Below are 22,424 nucleotides of genomic sequence, written 5' to 3' on the forward strand. Positions count from 1 at the left end.
AGGTATTCTCAAAATGGGGGTCCCTGGTCTCTATAAAGTTAAAACTATTTTCATAACAATACTAAGATGTTGTTTGCTTTTTCACTCTTATTCTCTCATGAGTGCAAAGGCTACATGATATGTAATAACAGATTGAATGCAGAACAAGCTAAACTAGTCTGTGGTGACAAAGTCAGAAAAGTGATTGCCTGTTGAGAGTTGGGGGCAGGAAGTGGCTGGGAAGGGCCCAGAGGGAATTTTCTGGGGTGATGGTAATGTCCTATATCTTGATAGTAGTTTGGGTTACACAGGCATATGCATTTGTCAAAACTCGTGCGTGGAAGCAGGACATGATTTCCCAACTGTGTGATCCTCATATTGGGATTCCTTGTAAGATTTTGTTTCTAAGATATTTGAAAATCAAGGACATGTGAAAAATGCCCAGGTTTTAACATCAGAAAGACCTGAGTTTAATCCTGACTTTGCTACATACTATGTTTGTGACTTTGAACAAGTATAATAACAACATTTAGCAGAGTGCCTGGTACATCACAGGCACCTAATAAATACTTGTAATATGACCAAATGAAGTAATGTAATTTTTCTTAGCTCTAATTTTGTACTGAGAGTAACAGATCTCATTTTCATTTGCTCTACTAAGATTCATAGTGTTTCTGGGTGAATTTCCTTTTGATGGCAAACTGAAGCAGAGAATTGGAAAAAAAAGTTTCTTTTTGCTTGGGTTTGCTCAGTTATTAAATACTACTGGGGAATAGGCAAGGGTGTAAGTTTGGGGGGAGGGGACACAGTGACCTCTGACATCTGTCCTTGTGACTCTCATCACCTACAAACATATCAACTGCCTTCTGTCTTGGTGACTTCATCTGAAAAATGGGAACAATGCTACTACTTTCCAATAGAATTGTTGTCACAATTAAATGAGGTAATTTTGAAGAGTACCGAACTTATAATGGATGCTCAATAAATGTTAGTTGTCTCTTCCATTTTTCATCTCTCCCTACTGTTTTCCCTGAGATAGATAAACATGTATGACATGTTAAACATGTAAACATATTAATATAGTCTTCCTACCTGAAGTCATCCTTAATGTTCTCTCATATAGCCTATGTTAATAATTGGTCTGGGCTTCCCTGGTGACGCAGTGTTTAAGAATCCGCCTGCCAATGCAGGGGACACGGGTTCGAGCCCTGGTCTGGGATGATTCCACATGCCGCGGAGCAACTAAGCCCGTGCGCCACAACTACTGACCCTGCTCTCTAGAGCCAGCGAGCCACAACTACTGAAGCCCCCGTGCCTAGAGCCCGTGCTCTGCAACAAGGGAAGCCACCGCAATGAGAAGCCCGTGCACCGCAACAAAGAGTAGCCCCCCCCTCACCACAACTAGAGAAAAGCCCGCGCGTGGCAACCAAGACCCAACGCGGCCAAAAATAAATAAATAAATAAATAAAAATTTAGGGGGAAAAAAAAAATTGGTCTGTATTTGCTGTCTTTCCCCAGCACATGCAGGTCCACATTCATGATAACACCAAGAATTGCACACTTTCATTGGCTAGACTTGAATTTTTTGGACCAAAAGCTTTCTTGAAATCCATGAGCTGTAGCCTAAAAGGGAGTCTTCTGTTACTAGAGAGTTGGTTCGGTTGGGATGGTTGTTTAGGGATTTGACCTCAGCTGTCTCCTGGATGACTGCATCAGCTTGTGCAGGTTGAGGCTTCTCTATTCTTGGGGCTGCTCAAGAGGCCTGGCCCTGTGTTCCCTTGACATGGCTCTCCCTGTTGCACTCTGCAGTGGGAGCTTGGGGACTCACTATGTATATCAAATCATCACTTAGTACACTAAATATGTTACAATTTTTATTTGTCAATTATATTTTAATAAAGCAGTAAAATTTTTTTGAAAAATAAAATGAAGTTACTAAAAGTGTAGGTTTTGATAACCTAATAACATATTCTGAAGGGAAAAAAAGAGAGCCAAAGTGAGGTTTCCCTGAGGAAGAAGAAATTCCACCTGTAGACTGCAGCATCTCCTCCTGCCTAGAAGTTTCCAGATTGCTGGCCTGCCCTACAGATTTCAGACTTGCCTAGCCAGCCTCCACAGCTGCATAAACCAATTATTTGCAGTAAATCTCTTTCTGTATGTATATGTGTATGTATATCTCTTCATGGTTCTTTCTATTGTAGAACCTGACTGACACAGCAAGTAACTTTACTTATTTAACTGAACAAGTAAAGGCTAGTTGTTAACTCCTTCAAGTTTCACTCTTTACCTACTCCCCATACAGACTAACCTATACCTTCACTCTTTATTTTCTTCTCTCTTAAAGTTTCCTGCTCCAACACCTACATAAAGCATCCTTGCCAATCTCTTCTGAGACCTTGCTCCATCAATTATCTCCTCTTTCCTGAATCTTCAGCCTCTACTCTAACTCATGCTCACATCTCCCCTGTCTAGGAAAAACAAAAAAACAAAAAACCTCCTTCCTTACATTCCCCATAAATATTACTTACATATTTTCTGCCTTTCTAGAGCCAGACTTCTTGAAATATTCAATTCTTGCCGCTGTATTTCCTCACTTCCCATTCATTCCTTAACCAATTGCAGCCTGGCTCCAACTTTCAGGTTCCAGCCAAAACTTTCTTTGTCAAGATTATAAATGACCTTCTGATTGCCAAAGCTAAAGAAACTGAAGTCTGTCCTTTTCTTGACTTCTCAGAGTCCTTGAAATTTCTGTCTTGCCTTTGAGTGCATCACTTCTCCTTCCCTTCACCTCCGAGACCACTCCATTCTCTATTTCTTTAACTGATTCTTCTTTGGACCAGCTGTCAAACTCTGGTGTTCCCCAGTCCTCTCTGACTTCAGCCTTTTATCATTTTATATGCCTACAGTTTCCCTGGGTGACTTCTTCCACACCCATCACTTGAACTTCATTATCTATGTGCTGGTGACTCCTGAAACTAAGCCCTGTATCAAACTCATATCAAAGCTTTATTCCCTAATATCCCTCTGCCCAGTGTTGGATCCAGACACGTCCCCATTCCAGAATGTGCCACTGGTACATCAAAACTCAATGGAGGAACTTCCCTTGTGGTGCAGTGGTTAAGAATACACCTGCCATTGCAGGGGACAGGGGTTCAAGCCCTGGTCTGGGAAGATCCTACATGCTGCGGAGCAGCTAAGCCCATGCACCACAACTACTGAGCCCACGCGCCACAACTACTGAAGCCTGCATGCCTAGAGCCTGTGCTCCACAACAAGAGAAGCCACCGCAATGAGAAGCCTGCACACTGCAATGAAGAGTAGACCCCGCTTGCTGCAACTAGAGAAAGCCCGCTCGCAGCAACAAAAACCCAACGCAGCCAAAAATAAAAATAAATTTATAAGAAAAGAACAAACCTCAGTGGGTCCAATGAACCTATCTACAAAACAGAAACAGACTCACAGACAGAGAACAGACTTGTGGTTGCCAGGGGGGAGGGGGCGGGGAGGGAAGGACTGGGAGTGTGGGGTTAGCAGATGTAAACTATTATATATAGGATGGATAAACAACAAGGTCCTACTGTATAGCACAGGGAATCATATTCAATATCCTGTGATAAACCATAATGGAAAAGAATATAAAAAAAAGAATGTGTGTAACTGAGTCGCTTTGCTGTACAGAAGAGATTGGCACAGCATTGTAAATCAACTATATTTCAAAACTCAGTGGGTCCAAAAGCTAATTAATTTTTCTTTTGTATTCCCCATCTCAGAGAGTAACCGTCTTCCCAGTTGCCCAAGCTACTGACATGGTAGTTCTCCTAGATTCTCCTTCACTCACCCTCATGCATTCAGTTATCAAGTTCTTCTGAGCCTGTCTTCCACCTCAAATCTCTCAAATTCTTCCCTTTTCTCTTTTCCTCGTATTACTGCCTTTGTGTAGACATCATTTCTGATCTAGAACTAGTCTATTAACTATTTTCGTATCTCATCCTGCTTTACCTTTAGTCCATTTTCCCCACTTATACCAGGAAAATTATATATTCTTCTAAATCTTATCAATCCTCTGGGCAAAGTTTTCAGTGGCTCCCCGTAACTCATAAGATACAGTTTAAATCGTTCAGTATGGTATTCGCGGTTCCTGCCTTTCCGTGAGGCTTCATCTTTGGCCCAATTGTGCTTTGCATTTTACCTGTACTGAACCACTTGTAGTTCTCATATATTCATATTTCTTTTTTTTTTATTTTAAATTATTTATTTATTTATTTATTCATGGCTGTGTTGGGTCTTCGTTTCTGTGCGAGGGCTTTCTCTAGTTGCGGCAAGCAGGGGCCACTCTTCATCACTGTGCGCGGGCCTCTCACCATCGCGGCCTCTCTTGTTGCGGAGCACAGGCTCCAGACGCGCAGGCTCAGTAGTTGTGGCTCACGGGCCCAGCCGCTCCGCAGCATGTGGGATCTTCCCAGATCAGGGCTCGAACCCGCGTCCCCTGCGTTGGCAGGCAGATTCTCAACCACTGCGCCACCAGGGAAGCCCTATCTTCATATTTATGCATAAGCTGGGCCCAGTACTGTTCCCCTACACACACACACACACACACACACACACACACACGAGTCTTCCCTGACCTCCCAGAGAAAGTTAGCCTTCCTTTTGGCTCCTTTAGCATCCTACGAAAAACACCTTTGTTATGGCACCAATAAAACAGTTTGACTAGAGGAAAAGAACCAGATCCTAGCAGGGAATATTTGGTAAATGTGTGATTAGCTTAATTCAGCAGTTTTAAAGCTTAAGTTTTTAAGTAAGGGGATATTTTCTTTAATCATAATCTCCTGCCAAAACCTAATGTGTAGACTAGATAAGAGCCAGCAATCCCTCCCTTAGTCCCCTTGTGCCATGCTGCCTCTGAGGTGCCAGTGCCTTAAGTGGGAATAGTGTGAAAGCAGAGGCTTTCCTACAGTTGACCAGATGTCTGATCTGTCAAAAGTCTGTCAGATTCAGCCATAAAAATGATTGAAGTACTGATACATGCTATAGCATGGATAAAACTTGAAAATATTATGTTAAATGGAAGAAGCTAGACATAAAAGGCCACATTGTTGTATAATTTGATCTGTATGAAATGTCCGGAATAGGCAAATCCATAGAGACAGAAAGTAGATGAGGGTTACCAGGGCCTGGGGGAGAGGAGAATGGAGAGTGACTACTTAATGGGGATGGGGTTTCTTTTGAGGTGGTAAAAGTATTCTGGGATTAGAGAGTGGTGATGGTTGCACAATTTGTGAATATACTAAAAACCTCTGAATGGCACACTCTAAAAGGGTGAGTCTTGTATTATGTGATTTATATCTCAATAAAAATATAATTACAGTGGCATAGTATTCCATTCCATGGAATTGAGAGAAATAAAGGAATTTCTATAAAAACAGGCTAGGCATAAGTTTGTGTAATGTTAATATTTCTTTATAAAATTACATGTACATAACTGTTATCATCGTCTAATTGTGAAGAAATGTGACTGGGATTCTCTGGGATGTGTATAAACTTATTGGGAGCAATGAGTAAGTTCCCCCACCCCCAATCACCACCACACACACAAAAAAGAAAACAAACAAACAAAAAACTGTCAAAAATTTAGGACCAGGAGCTAGAGTCCTAAGAATTATTTCCAAAGCAACTTTGTATCCTTGCTGAATCTATCCAGTCACCCTAATGCTTCCCCTGAACTCTAACCAGCCCCCTCTCTTCATGGAAACCCATGATGGAAATCTCTGCCCCCCACCTTGGGATGCCCTTGTTTTGAGGGTGATATTGGCAGAGTAGAAGCTGTTGAGGAGGTGGTGGCTTCCTGAGGAAAGAACTGCGGTCTGAGAGAGCTGAGCAAGGACACCAGGGCTTATGAGTAAAGGTGGGGAGGAACTAGGCTGGGGTAATAAGCAAAGCCCTTGGCAGGAACTTAGGCTAAATTTTGGGAGTCAGGTGGGTCCTGGGAAATAACAAAGGATGATGACTCAGGCCACCCACGTACAGTGAGTGGGTTAAGGTCAGGAGAGTGAGGTGACAGCCTTTTGGTGGAGAGGCACTATCTCAAGGGGAAGACAAAGGGGAGAAAAGGGCTGGAGAGTGGAACATCTGGGGTTTTGGCGATAAGCCACAACTGGGTCTTAACCTTCAGCCTTAGAACTCCAGTTTGGGTAAACACTTGAAAAAAAGAATTGGTGCAGGCCAGAATCTTATCTCCTCTTGATAAATTATGAAGAAAAGCCCAGGATTCTTACACCTCTCTCCCTCATCCTCCCACTCTTCCCCAGATTGACGTCTGACAAATAGCCAGAAATGAGACTCACACATCCATACCCAGAGTCAAGAGGTGGATCCCAGCTGCAGGCACCCATACACACACTAGCTGTAGCCTTTTATTATTTTTTTTATTGAGACAGGTGGATGGTGGTTAGTGGTGAGGGGTTCCCATACCCCCACTGCAGTGTTGCAGGACAACTCAGCAGTTCTCATGTTCACTGGGGTAGACATCCCAGTGGAAGCCAATGGCATTGATAATGGATCGGCTAGATCGGCCACTGATGAATCGTAGCACAGTGTTGGGGTACAAGGGGACAGCTTTGAAACTTATGCCTCTGTCTTTCCCAAAAGTCAAGAAGCGGAACTTGTCAGTCACAAAGACCAGCTTTCTCAGGTAGTTCTTGTACTTTCCCGACACCTGGACCACTGATTCCCCAGGGTTCAGAAAGATCTCCTTCAGCTCTCCCAACTTGCCACCGACATATTTGCTCCACACCTTGCCGTAGCACACCTGGAGACTAGGGACAGGGGTGAGGAGGGAAGGAAGGGAGACACTGAGTAAGGTGATCAGAATTCAGGACCTCTCGGCCTACAGGCTGAGACCTTCAGACTAGTGACAGGGCTGACAAACCCCCTGCCAGTCCCACAGAATGTGAGGGTTGGGTAAGCCCTTGGGGATCACACATGGAACTTCAACTCCTCATTTTGCTGACAAACAGGCTCACAGAGGGAAAACAACTTGCGCAGAATCACCCAGACAGTGAATATCAGAGCTTGAATTTGAAGTCTACACTCCCACCAGGCCCCCACCCCCTACTTGAAACAAGAAAAGGGATTTTTCAAACATCTGAAAGGCTCCGATGAGGGAAGAGACTTGTCCATGCTGTGCTAGGATACAAATCCAGGATCAGAAGGATAAAGTTTTGGGAGAGGCATCAAGCAAAGATGAAGGATGCCAGAGGGGATTTAAACCTTGGGTGGGGGATAAACGAGACAACTTCCAGGTCACTCTGAGTTGATGGTATATGATTTACCCAAGGTCACAAGTGTGGGAGTGTTAGGGGTTTCGGCAGCACAGGTCTCAAATCCAAGTCCTCTAATAATTTTTCCATATCATGTTATCCCTGTGACTTGATTGAAACAGATGTGACCCAAAGTGACTGAGAAATTCACAATTTAGTAAGATCCTAGAAGGTCCCCAAACCACAGAAACTCAAAGAATCTTACCCTACGATGTAGTATCTGTTAACTCGGACACGAATGGCAGTGATGGGGCCATCCAGCTGGTTTCTAGAATGGGAGAATGGCTTTCCTCCACGGCCTCCATACTCTCCACTGAAAGAGGAGGACCTGGCCTGAACTGGAGGGAAAGGAGGAGTTGGGGGGAGAAATCCCCTGAGAGCTCAGTTTCTCCCCACCACCCTTATTCCTCCCGCAACTCAGTTCCCACCACCCCAAGTCAGCCACTGACAGCCTTGGCCACCAGCAGTATAGGAAGCTGCTTCCCCTGACTCTAGTGCTGGGCTCCTGGTTTCTCACTTACTCTCACTGGCAGAGGCTGATGCACAAAGAAGGGCAAGAAAAGCAATGGTCAACATCCTGGGGCTGGAGTGGGAAGAAAGGAGAAAGTGAACGTTTACCCTTATCCCTCCAGATATCATTTACCCAGGCACCCCTGACCTCCAGTTGAGGCTCGGGTTTCTTGGTCCTTCAACTCAGACCTCGTCCACCCAGTCTTGGTCTTAGAAAGAATTGTCCACAGTCTGTAGTCCTGTTTGTCACAAATACTATCTTATGTGTCCTCAATCCCTCTGCCTCTCTCTGGTCTGGCTACAACCAACCCTCCTCTTCCCTCCCAAGCCAGAAGATCAGTCGTGACCTTCTATCTGGATTAAGCTGTGTCAAGCCCTGTTCCCTCCTGGCACAAAGCAGGAAAGGAGTTTTCTAAAGAAGAAGTGAAAGACATCTCCAAATCCTAGCAATGGTTGAGTTTATCAAACCAGGAGTCAGAGCAAAACCTAACTGAAGTAGGCCTGTGGTAGATTGGCCCAGTCTGTGGGACATCTGGGGCATAGTTAAAATTCCTAGTTTCATCCTAGTCTCAAATCAGAAGGAAAGGAGCATTTTAGAGGTCCCTGGGTCACTTGGAGAGTGAAGGTGGTGATAGAAGAGACAGCCAACACCACTGTCCAAGCTGTTCTGGTGCAGGTGGGATAGACTGAGAAGTTGGAGAAGGAATCGGAACCAGCTTAAGATAGGAGATCCCAGGCACCTGGTCTATTTGTCATACCTCCTTCTCCACTAACACAAATCTGGCTGTAGGTGTATCCCAGGTGTCCCCAGTCCTTCAGCTGAGATCCAGATATCCTTACACCGAAGACTAGCTCACACCCAGATGCCCCGGTTAGCTGACACACAGGTCTCCCCAGCCATTCAATCCAGGAAGCCTCTTCTTCAGCTCAGCTTGAATCCCCTCTAATTCAAATCCAGGCATCCCTGTCACCCCTCAGCCCATGCCTCTGTCACCCCTCACCTGGCAGTTTCAAGTGCAAAGTAACCCCCTGGAAACTTCCAGGTCTTTTATACCTAGTCCAAGCCCTCCCCCTGCTCTTTATTGTGTGAACCTCACCTCCTGAGCAAACATGATCAAACTCTTAGGGTCAGTTGTCAGGCAGGGTCTGGAACATCTTATCCTGCCCCAAGGGTTACAGGTGGCAGGGTGGGGTCAACTCTGGACCAAAGCCCAGATCTCAGGAGAGGCAGAATAAACTTGAGAAAAGATCACCAACCGAAGGGCCATCTGCTTTGGGTGGGCAAACTTCCTAATCACCTCTGGGTGTGGTCCAAGGTTCTCCTTCCCCTATTTGGTTTCTGCTGGTGTCCTCACCTGCAATCTGCCATCTTTCAGGATAAACATTGTCCTCTGCAGGTATTTGAAATATAGGTTCTCCTGGAAAGGGATTACACTCCCAACACCTTATACTTAGGAATGCCTACTATTTGCCAGACATTTTTTTTTCTCTCCCCTTATATTTTATATGAAAAAATCCAGAGTATAGAAAAGTTGAAAGAATTGTACAGTGAACATCCCTATGCCCACTATGTAGATTCTATCTTAATATTTTGCTGTACTATTTTTTCCATTCATCCATCCTCGATCTGTCAGACTCTTCACAAACTTTTTCTCTCTGAGAACGGTGACTTGAGGCCACAGGACACCTGGAGATCCCCCTCCCTGGAACAGATAGAGTCAGTCCAGCGGGCAAGTGGGACGCTGAGGAAGTAAAAGCAGACAGGTCCTCCTCTGGGGGCAGTTCTGGGCCCTCAGGACTCCTGGGCACCATAGCTGAATCTTGCTGGGGCTGTAGCCCCCACAGGGCAATGGATCCCTCCTGTAGGTCTGAAACTTCCCGAGGGTTGGTGTCATCGATTTCTTCTCTTTGCCAGGCCTTCTCTTCTGGGGCCCCTCTAGGACTGGCCCTCTGACCCACTGTGTCAGCAGGGCAGAAAGACAGAGCCCAAGGAGGGGCTGGAACCCTTAGCTTCGGTTAGTAATGGTCAGGAGCCTGGCATTCGGAGTACCCCACCCCCTTATAGGCTCACCATCTGGGACTGAGGACTCGTCCCAGGAAACACAGGGAGCCCCACCCTGAGGAGCCGGAAGTACGGTGGGGCTCCTGGCAGGGAGATTCCGGGAGCTAGGAGGGCAGCCAAGGATGCACTGTGTGATCTCCCCACTCCAACCTTCTGCATGTCCAAAACGAGCACATCCTGGTGACAACTTTTGCTTCATTCCAGCCATTTTGTTCTCTTATGGCTTTTGTCCTTTCTTTGTGCTTGCCTTTCTTTCCTGATTCTCTCTCCTTCCTTTAATGTCTTGATCTTTCCCTGACATCTCTTGCCCTGAGGTTTTCCCTTTATATTCTCTCTCTCTCGGTGCCTCTTCTCTTCTTTGTCTCTTCATCTCTCCCAAGCTCTCTGTCTAACTCCTCCCCCTCTCTCCTCTCTCATTATCATCCGTTTCTTCTTCTTTAATAGGAGCACATCACAGAGTCTGTGACCAAACACAGGGAATCAAAGATGGCAGCTCAGAGAGGTCTGAGGTGAACACCTTGGGAAAACACCCTCACATTTCCATGACTGACACATCTGGGACCCTCAGAATAGAGGCTCCTACGCTTGTCACAGGTTCAGTTTCATGCCGAGATCCAGAGTCTCCTCCATGCCTGCAGATTGGTCCCTGGGTTCCGAGCAAAAGTTCCTGAGTCCCCTTTCCAGAGTGACAGAGATACCCTTCCTCCAGTGGGAGGGGTCTCAGGGTTCATCCTCTGTCGTCCTGGAGACGAGGAGGGCCACTGTGTAGCTAATGCTGGTACATCTTAGAGTTTGCTCTGATGCTGTGCCTGAGGATCCAGAAGGAAGAAGGTGAAGGCTGTGGGACACCAGGCCCCCCTCTGCTTCTACCTCATTAGCTCCTATTTAAACTAGTTCACATTTAACCCATGTGCCAGCTGGGTGCCTACCTGCCCCAGTCCCTATAAGCAGTGGAAGGTACCCCTGCTCCAGTGCTACAGGCAGGGAAAGTCCAAAGCCTTCCCAAGCTTCCTGCTATCCCAGGCAACTCACACTCACTGTCTCCTCTGCCCCCTTAGCAAAGCGACTAACTCAGCACATGTTTATGGAGCATCTCTATGTTGGAGGCACCACCCCAGATGCTGGAGAGATAGCAAGGAGGAAGAGAGTCAAATCCCACCCTCAGGAGTTTTCACTCCAGCAGGCGGAGTCATCAAATGAATGTTACTACATGATATGTGCTCTGAAGAAATCATCAAAGCAGAGAGGGAACGTGAAGAGGGATGGGGAGACTGCTGCTCTGGCTTAAAGGGGCCTCTGCTCAGGTACCGTTTGCAAAGAGACCTGATTGCAGTGATGGAGAGAAATACAGATATTTGGGTGAGGAGTGGGCCGGGCAGAGGGAACAATAAGTACCAGAGCCCTGAGCAGGAAGCACGTGGGATGAATTCAGAAACAGCAGGGAGGGCAGGGTGGCTGGTGGTAAGCGAGGGAAGCCAGTGGGAGGCAAGGTCTGGGCAGCAGCCAGCGGGCAGAGGCCGCAGGGCCTGGGAGGCCATGGTCAGGAGTTTGGATTCCTTCCGAGAGTGAGGGGAGCCATTGAAGGATTTTGCCTTTTAAAAGGGTTCCTCCGGATTTTGATAGAGTGGAGAATGGACTGCGGGTGGGTGAGGCTGGGGAAGGGAGGCCACGGCAAGAGCGGAGTGACCCTCCCCCCATTTTGCTGGGTCCCTCTCGCCTGCCCTCCTGGACTGCCCGAGAGGCCCTCCCTCCCTCAGACAAAGCAGCTCTGTCTTCTCCAAGTGTTGGTGCATGTTCAGACCCCAGGGTGAGGATCTGCCCCTTCCCCCCATCAAGGATTTTTCACAATATAGTTCCAAACAACAGCAGATCTGTTTCCTGTTAAGAAAAAAACATCCTCCACCTTCTCATTTACACATTGGGCCTCCATGGAGGTTTCAAGTGAACAAAGGGTTTTACCATGAAAACAAATGTGAGCTTGCTTTTCTGCTCACCCTTCACTGTTACAATGGATAAAGTCTAGAGAGCAGAAGTGACCTCACTAAGTTGCAAAAGGGGGTTCTACCCCCCTGACCCTCGTGCCCCACCCGCCAGCCCCTCAGTGGCCTGCAGTTTGGTCTTGCTACTCCAGCTGTTCCCGAAAACCGGCCTCTTCACCGGTGCCAAATAGAAATGCGAAGAGAAAGGAGGAGACAGAGTTTGGGGTGAGGTAGAAAAGAGTAGCTTTTATTGCTTTGCCAGACAAAGGGGGCCACAGTGGGCTAACATCCTCAAGACTGTGTGTCCCGCCCTGGAGGGGGTAGTGAGGAGTCTTATAGTGTTCAAGGAGCAGGGTGTGGTCAGGTCGTGGACGTTCTTCTGATTGGTTGGCGGTGAGGTAATCGGGAGTCGGCATCATCAACCTTCTGGTTCCAACTGGTCTGGGGTCTACGCGCTTGTGGACAGCATACAGTTAACTTCTTCCACCTGGTGGGAGTTTTAGTATCTGTAAAATACCTCAAAGGACGTGGCTCAGAATAATATCTATAGTCCTTGAGGAGGAACTAAAGGTCCTTGACTATGATTAATGGCTAAAGTATTATTATTTTGTCTTGCTTGACCGTTTCCCTTTCTTTCTGCATTTTCTCACTTCTCTGATTAAATTTATTCTTTGACTAAAGTTTTTCTACAGACAAAAGGCAGGCGGAGCACATGGGTGGGGGTCTATTCTGGGAAAGCCTCCTAGGGTCCTGCTCGGTTACATGGCTGCCCAAAATGCTCCCCTCCTCTGCCCACCCAGTGCCTTCTACCCTCAAGCCATTCGGCCCATACCACCACCACACCACCACCTCGGCCGCCCCCTGCGCCCACCACCAAGCCTGCTCTCCTCAGCTCCCTTCTCTTCCCAGCCCCTCACTTTGAACAGAATTCATGGCTCCTTTCTCTGGCCTCCAGCTGTGCTTCCTCCATCACTAGTCTGGTTCTAATTACCCGGCACCGTAATTTATCTGTTTACAGGGAAGCCTCCTCCACTGAAACAGGAGCCCATCCTAAGGCAGGAACTGTGTTGTCTCTACCTCTGAATTCCCAGGTCCTGCATCTCACCTCGCCCAGAGCAGGCGTCCCCTAGAAAAGACTCAAATGCCTCGGCTGCAGTGAGACTCCTATGAAATGTTCCTCTTTTGACTCTTCACACAGCTATGTCTCTCTTCTCACAGTGTTGCATATGGGTTTTCTTCAATTTCTCATTTACACTTCCTCTGAAGAAATTCTGTATTCAGAAGAATACTGGGCATAAACACAGAATTCTGTGTTGAGGTCCTCCATCCAATACTTCTTAGCTGTGTGAATTTAAGGAAATTCACCTCATTCTTTAGAGCCTATATTTCTGCATTTATAAAACAAGAGAAAAATATCTCAAGATCAACCAAAACCCTAAAGGACAGTGTTTTTCAAACGGTAGATCTTAACCCATTGGTGAGCCATGAAATCAGTTTAACAGCTCAAGATCAGCATATTTTAAAAGTGGAATAGAAAAGAAAATAAGAGCAGTGCATGTAACAAAGTTAAATATTGGGGTTTTTTGTTTGTTTTTTTGGGTTTTATTTTTGGCCCTGCGGCTTGCGGAATCTTAGTTCTCTGACCAGGGATCGAACCTGGGGCCCTGGCAGTGGAAGCGCCGAGTCCTAACCACTGGACTGCCAGAGAAGTCCCAATATTGTTTCTTGAAGTAGTGCACTTAAACACTCTATCTGTGTGTAGTGGGTCGCAATATGAAATGTTACTTCCTATTACGAATTGCAGTTTTTTAACTCAAAGGGTAAGGTTCAAATACAATTTCTTTATATACCAATGCTATTTGTTCAAAACTATCAGGCTAGAAGTGGATTGGGACACATCTAGGGTAACTAGAGTGGCTCTGGAGACCCAGATTCGAGTAGATAAGTGTACAGTGTTAATAATTTTTTTAAATTGAGATATAATTGACATATAACATTATATTAGTTTCAGGTATATAGCATTATGATTTGATATGTGTATATATTACAAAATGATTATATATTAATCATTTTTGAAGTCAGAAACCTATAGCAATGTACCAAGAATTCGTGGACAGAATGTTGTATTATAAAGAGACATGGGTTAAAGCTTGGGTCCAGTCCTTACTCTCTTCATGACCTACTGAGCCTCAGCTTCTTCATCTGTATATTGGAGATAAGGAGATCAACCAATCTCTGTTGACAGACCTGGCACGTGGTAAGTACTGGGTAAATGTTTATTCTCTTCTTCCTTGAGAATTTCACAAAACATGGCCTTCCTTTTTGGTCTCTTTCAGATAAAAATGGTGTAGGCAGCCATATCCTTTTCATCTGCAGTTAGCTTTATCTTATGGTTTAGCTTGAGTTTAGATCCTGGAGATCTTGTCAAATGCATCATAAGACTTGAAAAAGAATTTTGTGTAAGTTGTCTTGAACAACTAAAGTCACTTGGGAATCTGGTTTTTATTTCCTTTTATTGAGATATAATTACACGGTAACTTTTTTTAAGTTCTGTTTTTGCTTTCAGTCTCCACACCTCTTACTGAATTATCAACTGCAACTTTTTATTTTTTTCCTTTGTTTAGTTTATTTTTCCTTCGTTTCCTTTAATTTGTTTTCCTCCTCCTCACAAAAATAATCACTCTCCAGAACATATGACAATATAATATTCAAAGGGATGAAATCCTTGTGCATCTGAGTTGTAGGATCAGCTATATCCAGTGCTCATATATGCTGGATAAGCTATCAAAGTGGGAGTCACTCCACCAGGAAGCAGTCATTCTTGCTTTGTGTCAGGAGGAATTCATCTAAAAATAGGAGCAGATTTGGTTTCCTTTACACATCACGTGAAGTTCAAACAGTCATCTGCACTCGTGCATGATGTGTTCTGCAAATGCATTAAGACAGAGATAGTGTGATGTGCTGGTGAAGAGCACAGACTGTGTTGGAATCCAGCCACCACTACACAGAAGGCGTGTGCCTGGGGCAAGTTATTTATTTATTTATTTTTAAACAGGAGAAAATCAAAGTTTAATAACATGTGTACATGGGAGAGACCCAGAAAAATTGAGTAACTCGCCAAAATGGGCGAAGCCCTCATCTTAAATGCCACCACCCTCAGCTAAAGACAGAAGAGGATGTTGAGGGTGGGGAGAGTCCATTCTGGGAGGTGAGCAGGAAAACACACAGTAAACAAGGGTGATTGTGATGCAGATCTAAGCATTGTCTTCTCCATGGATAAGAATTTGTAGAGAGTTGGTCATAAAAACATGGAATGCTTTGGACTTCTCTGGTGGCGCAGTGGTTAAGAATCCACCTGCCAGGGGGCTTCCCTGGTGGCGCAGTGGTTGAGAGTCTGCCTGCCAATGCAGGGGACACGGGTTCGAGCCCTGGTCTGGGAAGATCCCACATGCCGCGGAGCGACTAGGCCCGTGAGCCACAATTACTGAGCCTGCGCGTCTGGAGCCTGTGCTCCGCAACAAGAGAGGCTGCGATAATGAGAGGCCCGCGCACCGCGATGAAGAGTGGCCCCCACTTGCCGCAACTAGAGAAAGCCCTCGCACAGAAACGAAGACCCAACACAGCCATAAATAAATAAATAAAACAAATACTTAAACAAACAAACAAACAAAAACTAAAACCACCACATACACTTAGGAGGGAAGAGCACCAAGGGCAGAGCTCTGCACACAGCAGCCCATGGGCCAGCTTCACGGTGTATGAGAAACAGAGTTGTACAACACAACATTGTAAACCAACTGTATTTCAATTAAAAAATAAAAATAAAAATAAAAATAAGACTTCCCTGGAGGTCCAATGGTTAAGACTCCGTGCTGCCACTGCAGGGGGCACGGGTTTGATTCCTGGTTGGGGAACTAAAGATCCCGCATGCCGCGTGAGGTGGGCCGAAAGAGAAAATAAAGGGTGGGGGGAAATAACATGCATATGGAGTTCAAAGAAAATCCTAAAGGAGATTAAAGTGGAAGAGCTTTAAGGAAAAAAAAAAAAAGTTTTACTGGTTCCAAGCACGGCCAGGCTCATCCCAGAACACTTGGATCCAGGAGCACCCCGTCAACCAGAAGTCACCCGCACAAAGGCCTGTCTTCTAGACTTCTGACCAGAGACTTCCCTTTTAAACACACTCCTTGAGTAACTTCCTGATTCCTTTTTTCAGAAATTCTTGAGTGGTGGAGGGGGAGGAAGCTAGGGATCAGAATACCTGGGTTTTGCTCCCTACCCTGCAGAAGCCTGTAAAAAAAAATGCAGATTTATTTGGGAGTGAGGAAATTGTAAGGAATCATTTTCCTCTTTATGTTTCAATTTTCTATACTGTGATTTAAAGTTTTCATGGTGGTAAAATATATATACCATAAAATTTACCATTTTAACAATTTTTGTTTTATTACCTATTTATTTTTTAATTTTTTGGCCATACTGCACGGCTTATGGGATCTTAGTTCCCCGACCAGGAATTGAACCTGTGCCCCCTGCAGTGGAAGCACTGAGTCCTAACCACTGGACCGCCAGGGAATTCCCCCATTTTAACAATTTTTAAGTGTACAGTGCAGTAGCATTAAGTGCATTCACATTGTTGTGCAGCCATCACCATCCTCCATCTCCAGAACTTTTTCATCTCCTCAAACTGAAATTATATATATATATATTTTGGCGGCACCGTGCAGCATGCAGGATCTTAGTTCCCCGACCGGGGATTGAACCCGTGCCCCCGCATTGGGAGCGAGGAGCCTTAACTACTGGACCGCCAGGGAAGTCCTCAAACTGAAATTCTAGACCCATTAAACACGAACTCCCCATTCCCCTCCCCCCAGCTCCTGGCAGCCACCATTCTACTTTCTGTTTCTTGGAGCCTGACCACTCCAGGGGCCTCATATGAGTGGAATCCTACAGTATTTGTGTCTGGCTTATTTCACTTGGCATAACATTTTCACGGTTCATCCATGTTGTAGCATGTTTCAGAAGTTCCTTCCTTTTTAGGCCTGAATAATATGTATCATATAAACAATAATTTATATATAATATAAACATTTTGTTTATCCATTCATCCATCAATGGACGTTTGAGTTCATTTGAGTTGTTTCCACCTTTTGGCTTTTGTGAATAACTCTGCTATAAACATTAGTGTGAAAATATCTGTTTGTGTCTCTCCTTTCAATTCTTTTGCACATATGTAGACATATAATTGCTGGACATATGGTAATTCTATGTTTAATTTCTTGAGGAACCAGTTAAAAATTTTCAAGCCTTTTTGTAAGTGATGAAAAACAGTTAAGAATCAAAACAGCCAGTTTGATACCTTAGGAACAACAACAACAAAAAATCATACCTGGTCTTTCTGGTTTGTTTGTTTTTGTTTTTTTTTTTAGTTTATTTAATTTATTTATTTTTGGCTGCATTGGGCCTTTGTTGCTATGCTCAGGCTTCCTCTAGTTGTGGCAAGTGGGGGCTTCTCTTTGTCATTGCGGTGGCTTCTCTTGTTGCGGAGCACAGGCTCTAGGTGCGCGGGCTCAGTAGCTGTGGCACACGAGCTCAGTAGTTGTGGCTCGCGGGCTCTAGAGCGCAGGCTCAGTAGTTGTGGCGCACGGGCTTCGTTGCTCCGTGGCATGTGGGATCTTCCCGGACCCGTGGAAGGTCTGGAACCCGTGTCCCCTGCATTGGCAGGTGGATTCTTAACCACTGTGCCACCAGGGAAGCCCTGTGGTTTTGAATAATGTTTACTGTTCTAGAGCTTTAATTTTTTTAAAGAAACACTAATTACAAGAGAACATACATAACAATTTTCAGGTTTTATTTATTTGGAATTTCTTTTAAAAAGAAAACTTTTTATTGTCATGAATACATATCACACAAAAATTACCATCTTAACCACTTGTACATATCCAGTTCAGTGGTATTAAGCTCAGGTTTTATTTTAAGGCTTATAATCTCATCAAATTCTAATCTCGGTGGGTGATGCATATTAAGGCCGGAGCCTTGGGACTCTCCTTTCCACCTACTCCTACCCCTGCCACACTTTGTACTCCTTCTGGCCCTTCCCTCCAAACCACAAGGACAGAGCAATATGAGTCAGGCTGCCTTTGTGACCTTCTATGGTAAGACACTAACATTTCAACATATTTTCTGTAGCCTTTCACATTATATGGCTGTCATTTTGCAAAACAAAATCTGAATACGTAGGAAGAGTTCTGTTGTGTACCCGTTGTTTGCCAGAGAAGGAATTTATATCTATGCGCCCCCCATCCTCCTATATACATGAGGTGTGTGACTTAGAACACAACACCTCCCTTATTTAGGGCTTACCTGCCACCTGTCAGTGAGTGAGTCGATTCTAGACAGTCTCTGAAAGGCTCCCAGTCCAGGAGCTGACGACGCTCTGCTCAGCACTCAGCACCAGGAGAAGGAGCCGAGATGACAAATGTTCGCGGTCTTGGAGAGAGGCCTCGGCATATTTTTTAGCCTGGATCCTTCCCAGAGGCCTGACATTTTTGCTACCTGAGCCTCACCTCACAGATAGTTCCCAACCAAAATTGGGGCTAAATGGTCTGAGGACAAGAAGATATATGTTTGTGAAATGCATGGAGAAGGTGGGCAAGCAGGAGGGTGTGTGGGGACAGATAGCAGGAGTGGGTTTGGCGGGGCCGAGTGGGCAGGGCAGGGACACAGCAGCCACCCGCGAGCAGGTAGAGCGAGCCACCTTGGTGCTCTGGATGGGCTCTGTCTCTCTCTCTTGGCTTCCGGGTAATTGTTCTGGGGCCTGGGGCCTGACTGTGGGGTGACACTTAGTTCAACAGAACCACTGCCCATTCCGGCCCCACCTCTCACCAGGAAACGCCTCCCCACCGCAGTGACCACATCCCCCCAGGTTGCCTTGGAAACACTCTGCGGGGGCTGGGAGATCCAGGGCACAGTTGCCCAGCAACAGGTGGTGCCCTCCCTTCCGCCCTCATCTGAGGCAGCTGCCCTGCACCCTTGGCTCTCACAGGGAAGAGCGGCTCTGAGGGCGAGCCAGGAGCCCAGAGACTGACTGAGGTGAGGTGAGGAATGCAGGAGGCCCCTGCAGGTGGGGGACCTGGGGGACAGCCAGAGGCAGGCAGAGACTGGGCAAAGCCGGAGAGGCGGGGACAGGTGCAGAGGTGGCACCTGCGACTTGGCACAACAGCAAACTCAGGGGAGCCTGCAGAGAACAAGACCAACTCCAAGGAGAGTTGTGAGGGCAAAGGAGCACCCAGGGCGCCGCCGAGGTGGCCGGGAGCGGGGCCCACACGCAGGGGCAGAGCTGGGACGGAGGCTCTCATTTCCTCACCCAGCACTTCTTCCAAGCAAGACATGAGTGGGCTGAGACAGGAGGAGAGAAGTCCTTGGGTTCTTTGAGTTTGAGTTCAGTTTTGTCTGAGGCACCCTGGAGTCTGGGAGGAAAATGCAGCTTCCAGAAAGGGCCTGGGGATTCTGAGCAGGAGCCCCTGGCTGCAGACCGAGGTGGGCCCCATCTCTCTGGCCCTCTGGCTGCTTCCCGCCGTTTCTGGGTCCTCCGGGCTCCTCTGTCTGCCTGGGTCTGTTTCTCCAGCCAGATGTTGCTGAGCCCTGCTCCCCTGGCCCTCTCTCTGCTGATGGTGCCAACCCTGTGTCATGTGCTTCCTTTCCTGACCCCGTCTCTCCAGATGCCTCCGACCCCAGAGCAGCCATCTGGGCACATGGAGGGGCCCCCTGCATCAGAGGCTTCCTCATGGCCCCCGCTGCCCTGCGGGCCCTGTGTCCCCATCATGCTGGCCCTGGCTGCCCTGGCTGCTGTCCTCCTCCTGACCACAGCCGTGTTGGCCGAACGCCTGTTCCGCCGCTCCCTCCGCCCAGACCCCAGCATCTGCGCACCCACCCTGGTCTGGCGCCCGGGAGGAGAGCTGTGGATTGAGCCCACGGGCACCCCCCGAGAGCGCTCCGAGGATTGGTATGGCTCTGCGGTCCCGCTGCTGATGGACCAGGCCCCAGACCCGCCCACCCAGGGGGGCGCCTTGGAGGCACGAGTGACAGCCCCACCTGCCCCTTCAGCCCCATACTCCCCTCCCAGCTCCTTGGTCCCCCAGACCCCACCAAACGCCCCAACCCATAGCACCTTCTGGAGGCCACCGGTCTGGGAGGAGAGGCCCCACACCCCAGGCCTGGTGAGCTGGGCTGAGCCTGAACAGAGCCCAGAGGCCAGTGCATATCCAGGGAGCCCCCAGGCCCGGAGGCTGCGGCCAGGAAGCCCTGATCCTGAGTGGGGCCTCCAGCCTCGGGTCACCCTGGAGCAGATCTCAGCTTTCTGGAGGCGTGAAGCCCGGACCAGCGTAGGTTTCTGAATCCCCAGGGCCTGGAGGACTGGCCTCCCAGAGACCCCTGGGGGAGGCCCAACCTCAGAGGGATCCTAAGACCCTGAGGCTCCTGAGAACCTGAGCTGACCACTGAGGCCCCGGGAAAGATTGCCCCTCCCTGGCCTTTTACTTCTGGATTTCGGTTCCCCTGGATCTGGGCCTGGACAACCTGGGTGTGGATGGAGCCTGTGCTGTGGGGCAAGCTCAGAGGTGCCTTTGCTTTGCTGCCCGGGGCGGTGGCTTAGAGAACTGGAGTTGGGGCCAACTCTGGGCCAGAAACTGCCAAGATCACATTCCAGATTAAGAACTCAAGGTACCAGACAGACAGGAAATAGCATCAACGCAGCGGCTTCCACCCTCCTTCAGTGTGTACCTAAGATGCCGACATTGGAGTGAGGGTCCCAGGGATGCTGAAGAACAGAGTGTGGTGATGACAAGTGTCAGCCGTGCGAGCAGGAGATGACAGGAATTCAGCTTCCCAGAGCCACGTCATCCCTCCAGAAGAACACATACAGAGAGGTCAAGATCAGGCAAAAGAGCATCTTATTACATACAAACTGCGGCTTTGACCCCCACCTCGCAACAAGAGGCCCTCTCTTGCCTGCAGCTGGGACCCAGAGTCGCAAAAGGCCAGCGGGCAGCGTGTCCTCTTGAGGCCGCCGCATCTCAGCCCTCTGGATCTTACCCTTCCACGGTGAGGGAAGCCCAAGCCAAGGAGATCTGAGTTTGATCCAGTGTGGAAAGGAACATTGTCCCGGGGCAGGGCAGCTTCCAGAACGTGGCCCCTGGCCGTCTTCCCTCCCAGCTTCCTGGAGTGGCCCAGAGAGACACAGTTGCCCCAAGACAGGCTTACCTATGATACTCCACCCGACAAAAATGGAGCCCCAATATCTGTATCAGCCGACCTCCCCTCTGGGCGCAGAGCCAGGTGTTGGGGGGAGGCGAAGGAGTTTCCATTCCCTGGGCTCTGACTTCTCAAACCTCAGTCCTGAATGTTAGGATTTTGCCATGTCAGTTACCACCTGTACTTTATATTTTTCTTTAAATTGGTTTACTATTTGCTTAATAAATTCATTTTACAAGGAATCTGTTCTGTATCACTTCTGTAAATGGAAAACCAAGTATCACTTGTCAGAAATAGAAGGTAAGACATGGAAATAAATACAGTGTAAACAAAGGTATAGCGTTCTAGGTAGACATTGTTTCCTGCTGGAGGCATTGACCCAGAGATCTGCTCTTTCTTTGTCAAAAGGCTCAGCAAGTATTAGGAAAGTGTTAGACATACTAAGTGCTACCCTGAGACCACCCCCGAGAAGTGCTGTGATGGATGAGAGCCCTGCGTGGGGAGCAGCCATCCTGTGCTACTTAGTGCTGGCCAGGAACCCCCAGCCGCCACCGAGTTCACCCACACCCCGGAAATGCTGTCAGGCAGAGGCCAGCACTCCGCTCTTCCTGCTCAGAAGGGCCGGGGGGCACCTGGGCCCGGACCTCCCTTCTCACCCCTTGGATGCCAGGAGTCGGACGAGCAGCCAGGGGATTAGAAGCCCCCTGGCTGAGGGACATCCACCCCCCCAACCCCCGGCTGCACTCATCCAGCCTGTGTTCCCAGCATCTTCCCTGAGCCAGGCCCTGAGGAGGGAGGAATCAGACCTGGCCCCCGCCCTCAAGGAGATCTCAGCCTCTCTAGTGGCAGGGGTGGGGGTGGAGGGAGGTGAGATAAGACAGGAAGACATAACTGATGCGAGATCAGGGCTGCCATCCCACCTCTGTCACTCACAAGCCAGGTAACTATGTCACTTCTCGTTGTCACCATCAGCTGACAGGACTGGGTTGTGGGGACTCTGCCCAGGAAGCATGAATAGTCCCTCAGGGACACAGAACTGAGATACCACACTCAGAGCTTAGAGGCCTGCATGCCGAGGGCTCAGCGGAGGCAGGATGGTGGGGAAGGGACACCAGGGACAAGGCCCCAGTTCTCGATCTGGTTCTATCACTCACTCTTGGAGAAAAGTACTTTTTGTATTACTGGGCCTCACATTCTTTCTCTTTACAACAAGAGAGTTGAAAGTTGAACAGATGCTCTATTGGGACTTTTCTAGCTGTGACATCTAAGGATACAATAAAATGAAAGATGGATACCTACACTTATGCATGGATGAATGTGATCTCCCTG

The 22,424-nt window shown here is 47.6% G+C and overlaps 2 protein-coding genes across 3 annotated transcripts; one reads left to right on the forward strand and one right to left on the reverse strand.

The window, feature by feature from the left end:
• Nucleotides 1-1,352: 1,352 nt before the first annotated feature.
• On the reverse strand, nt 1,353-15,159 carry ZG16 (zymogen granule protein 16). Its single transcript, XM_082360126.1, has 3 exons — nt 7,820-15,159; nt 7,504-7,636; nt 1,353-6,794 (listed from the first exon to the last, which is right to left on the reverse strand). The coding sequence occupies exons 1-3, from the start codon at nt 7,935-7,937 to the stop codon at nt 6,476-6,478; spliced, it is 570 nt and encodes a 189-aa protein (XP_082216252.1). The 5' UTR covers nt 7,938-15,159; the 3' UTR covers nt 1,353-6,475.
• On the forward strand, nt 15,158-21,333 carry LOC309613369 (transmembrane protein C16orf54). Of its 2 annotated transcripts, none has more exons than XM_082360125.1 (2): nt 15,158-18,940; nt 19,565-21,333. In XM_082360125.1, exon 2 carries the CDS (start codon nt 19,565-19,567, stop codon nt 20,237-20,239), a length of 675 nt encoding a protein of 224 aa, XP_082216251.1. In that variant the 5' UTR covers nt 15,158-18,940; the 3' UTR covers nt 20,240-21,333. The 2 variants fall into 2 exon arrangements, with proteins under 2 accessions (XP_082216251.1, XP_082216250.1); XM_082360124.1 differs by having other exon boundaries at nt 15,158-18,935.
• The last annotated feature ends 1,091 nt before the right edge of the window (nt 21,334-22,424 follow it).

The sequence above is a fragment of the Balaenoptera borealis genome (assembly GCF_965194805.1).
Source record: "Balaenoptera borealis genome assembly, chromosome: 16".
In the NCBI taxonomy this organism is placed as follows: Eukaryota; Metazoa; Chordata; class Mammalia; order Artiodactyla; family Balaenopteridae; genus Balaenoptera; species Balaenoptera borealis.

What these genes read in the sequence shown, in the direction of transcription:
- LOC309613369 (XM_082360125.1), top strand. Translation starts at nt 19,565, where the DNA reads ATGCCTCCGACCCCAGAGCAGCCATCTGGGCACATGGAGGGGCCCCCT.
- ZG16 (XM_082360126.1), bottom strand. Translation starts at nt 7,937, where the DNA reads ATGATATCTGGAGGGATAAGGGTAAACGTTCACTTTCTCCTTTCTTCC. An exon ending in ATCAGCCTCTGCCAGTGAGA is followed by an intron (nt 7,637 to 7,819) that starts GTAAGTGAGAAA and finishes CTTTCCCTCCAG; the next exon opens with TTCAGGCCAGGTCCTCCTCT. An exon ending in AACAGATACTACATCGTAGG is followed by an intron (nt 6,795 to 7,503) that starts GTAAGATTCTTT and finishes CCCTGTCCCTAG; the next exon opens with TCTCCAGGTGTGCTACGGCA.